General features: G+C 47.5%; 1 protein-coding gene across 1 annotated transcript; it reads right to left on the bottom strand.

Moving 5' to 3' along the window:
- Positions 1-494: 494 nt before the first annotated feature.
- LOC123113827 (lactoylglutathione lyase GLX1) lies at positions 495-2721 on the bottom strand. The gene is made up of 9 exons (XM_044535140.1): positions 2457-2721; positions 2171-2357; positions 1959-2083; positions 1802-1866; positions 1482-1694; positions 1334-1381; positions 1151-1258; positions 907-1047; positions 495-820 (listed from the first exon to the last, which is right to left on the bottom strand). Exons 1-9 carry the CDS (start codon positions 2572-2574, stop codon positions 779-781), a joined length of 1047 nt encoding a protein of 348 aa, XP_044391075.1. The 5' UTR covers positions 2575-2721; the 3' UTR covers positions 495-778.
- Between the last annotated feature and the right edge of the window lie 722 nt (positions 2722-3443).

Genomic DNA, 3443 nt, shown 5'->3' with positions numbered 1-3443 from the left:
GGTAACCACACCTCAAGGGCAACAGAGAAATGGGCTAGGATATAAATTGCTTATTCGCCGGTTAACTGATAGACGACATATGCTCCCCCTTCTATTGGTCAGTTGGCATAGTCCCTAAGAAAGTAATCTTGTCTAAATAAGGTAATGTCTAAGTGAATGGCACCATGTTGCTCAGGTTTTGTTGTAAACGAGAAATGTTCTCATGCGCAATACAGTTTCTTCTATGCAAAAGGATACCTATGACTCTGAGACCGCATACAGCTGCATGGATATATTATACAGCAGTCCAACGACTTCAGATTTCCTCGCAACATTTCCAAATTTGTGTTGCTCATTTATGGATATAGTGCTATCACTATGCCATAGTGTTTAAAAACCAGTCAGATCATACATATATGTACCACTAATACCTACATTGACTCCTTAATGGTTGGTACTAAAAATCACATAAGGACCGTTTTAGGAGTTGCTATACACTCATGGAGGCGGGCATATCGTTTATGATCTTGGATCGTATTGTTTTTTACGGTCTAGTCGAACCACATTCTTCTGAGCTTACATTTCAAACTTGCTCAAATTTCCCCATAAAATTTGAACTTCTCCATGGGAAATGGCATCCATAAACTTGGAGTTGGCTCTCATTGTCCTCTCCTCCGTGTGTCGTTATTCAGAGATTAAAAATTATCCCAAAGCCTATGCGTTCATGTTTACAAAAATGGTAAAAAGGGTAAAGAGTTGATGTTTACGGTTCATTCGGCAAGTCAAAATTTGTACATGGTTACTCCAATTCTTTGGCGAAGTCAATGTTGTCAACAAACACCTGCATGAAAAATAGACAAACAGTTGATTCTAGAACCGGTGAGCAATCAAGGTCCGAAGATCAGCATGATGGGGAAAGGGTGATACCGATTTCCACCCATCGGGATCCAGGATGGCTGTGATCTTGGTGCCGAGCCCTGGCAAGGGACCTGCCTCCCGTATCACTTGTCCTCCAGACAGCTTCACCACCTCGGCGGTCTTGTAGACATCGTCGGTGCCTATCGCGATCTGTCAAAAAACACAAGCATACCGAGAAGTTAGCGATGGAACAACAATTGGCGGTTCAAATCGTCTATGAACAGCAAATGCAATTGAGTATGTCCTTCCATACCTGTGCATATGCATTCCCCTTGTCATATTCAGTGACACCATAGTTGTAGGTCAACTCCAGAACGGCATTCTGGTCTTCAGGTCCGTACCCCATCATGGCCACCGTATACTGCACAAGAGCTTGTCCAGTTTAACACATGACGCTTCACAAGAAATTAAATGATAGATTGAGCATAGTGATCACCTTGTATTCAGGGTTGTCTCGCTTCCGGAGAAGTTTCATACCACAAGCCTACAATTTAGCGACGAGACGTCACTACGGTGAGTCGGTGACCACTGAGGTACAACAAAGCTCAAAACTGTCATGAACAACAAGCAATTCAGGTACCTACCTTCTCGTAGAAGCTTATGGCTCGGTCGAGATCATCGACACGAAGCATCACTTGGCATAGTGGCTCTGGAGTCCCTGGCCTCTCAAGGATCTCGAACTTGTAGCCGTCAGGGTCTTCGATGAAGGCAATCACGGTCTTGCCACCCTTGACAGGGCCAGGCTCCCTCGTCACCTTGCCTCCCTTCGCCCTTATGAGTTCAACTGTTTTCCCCACCTGTCGTGACCAACAATCAAGGTTCAAGGCACATTATATTGTTCAAAATAGAGCATCATAGTACTTGTTACGAAATAATCGTAAAGGCTCATGAATTGGTGTGTTACATCATCAGTTGCGATGCCGAAGTGACCGAACCCCGCTCCGACATCGTACGAGTCAACCCCGTAGTCTGCAGATGAATAAGTTGTCAGGTCCACATTAGCAATGATAAAAATTACAGTGAGAATGCACTTGTTCCATGTGCCATGTAGTAAGAATTACTGTAGGTGAGCTCGATGGCAAAGTTGGTTTCCTCGGGGCCGTATCCGAGGAAGGCATTGGTGTACTTCTCTTCGGGTATGTCTCGCTTCCTCAGCAGTTTCATGCCCAGGCATTCTGTATAGAACCTGCATTCATTTGTCCCGTCAGAATCCTCAGCCAGGTAAAGAACAACGCCGGTGCTAAATCGCGGCTACTGCGGCCGGCGGGCTGACTTGATGGTCCTGTCGATGTCGCCGACGCGGTAGACGACGTGGAGGAGCCTCCGGTTGTCCTTCTTGGCCCAGGCGAAGGCCTCGTCATTGCTGGAGAAGGAGGTCGCCGCGGCCTGCGCGGCGCCCGCGGAGGCGCGGAGCTTGAGCTTGGGCGTGCTCATCAGCCTGATGGGGTCGGACTGCAGCGCTATTCCGGGACGCAAGCAACAGGGGAACGGAATCAGCCAGATGCAATGCTCGTGTTCTCGGTTGGCGTGGAGGACAGGAGGAGGGAACGTGAGCTTACCTGCGCCCGCGGCAGCGGTGGAGAGGAGCATGGATCTCCGGGGTAAGGCTGCTGCGGCGGCGGCCGGGGTGGCGCAGGCGACGGCGCCACGGCTGACGGCCATGGGGAGAGCCCTCATCGTGGTCGCGAAGCTGGGCCGTCCGCTGTGCTTGTGTATTTGGTGGCGCTTTCTCGCGCTATCTATCCTCACTCACTTAATTTCCTGGCCGAGAATGCCGGCTCCGTCTGCCACTCTGCCACCTACCGTCATCGCTCCAGTGAGAAGCCGACACCTCCCCTCGTATGCAAGATTAGTACTAGTTTGCATTTTTTATAAAGGGCGTTTTTATTAATTCAAAACGTAGCTTCAAGAAGATAAAAATCATGATGAGTAACGCCCGACCTTTGCATAGTTAGGATGCACACAGCCAAACACAAATAGTCAGAAAGAAAATAAAAAGATGACATATCGGGCACTAGTAGAGTCAAATAAGACCGTCATTATGCCTATGTTGAAGAATGTGATGGACCGATATGGAGGTTATGCTGCCATTCATGTTGAGAAAAAACCTGCATGGCCACTCGCTCCAATTGCATACACACCGTCTTGAATAGCGGTTGGAACTCCGTATGGTGAAGCATAGACCACGTACGAAGCGATTGCGTACAACGAAAAATAACCTGGAAAGGAGAAGAGTTTTTGTCATTAAATATAAAATCATTTCTACATAGCCAAAGCGATCATAATAAGGCATACGCTCCCACCCTTATTAGCATTTTGAATCTATAAGGAATACCGTCCAGCCAGTGACCAAGAATATTGGCAACACTTGTGGGCGGATAAAGATTAGACGCTATTTGGATGATTGACCATGTAGAACATGCAAACTTGCACTAGAAAAGAGGTGTCTGATTGTCTCGTCATGAGTACAAAATCCACACTTCTTGCTTCCATGTCAGTTGCGACGGGCGAGGTTATCTTTGGTTAGCACCACTCCCTTCCGAAGA

Source organism: Triticum aestivum, chromosome 5B, assembly GCF_018294505.1.
Source record: "Triticum aestivum cultivar Chinese Spring chromosome 5B, IWGSC CS RefSeq v2.1, whole genome shotgun sequence".
In the NCBI taxonomy this organism is placed as follows: domain Eukaryota; kingdom Viridiplantae; phylum Streptophyta; class Magnoliopsida; order Poales; family Poaceae; genus Triticum; species Triticum aestivum.
Note: the sequence above shows the minus strand (reverse complement) of the source record. Positions and strands in the feature narration are given on the sequence as shown.

Excerpts from the sequence above, each read along its gene's own strand:
- LOC123113827 (XM_044535140.1), bottom strand. The coding sequence starts at position 2,574 with ATGAGGGCTCTCCCCATGGCCGTCAGCCGTGGCGCCGTCGCCTGCGCC. Across the intron at positions 2,358-2,456 it reads CACCGCTGCCGCGGGCGCAG|CGCTGCAGTCCGACCCCATC; the intron begins GTAAGCTCACGT and ends GTCCCGGAATAG. Across the intron at positions 1,867-1,958 it reads TGCCATCGAGCTCACCTACA|ACTACGGGGTTGACTCGTAC; the intron begins GTAATTCTTACT and ends ATTCATCTGCAG.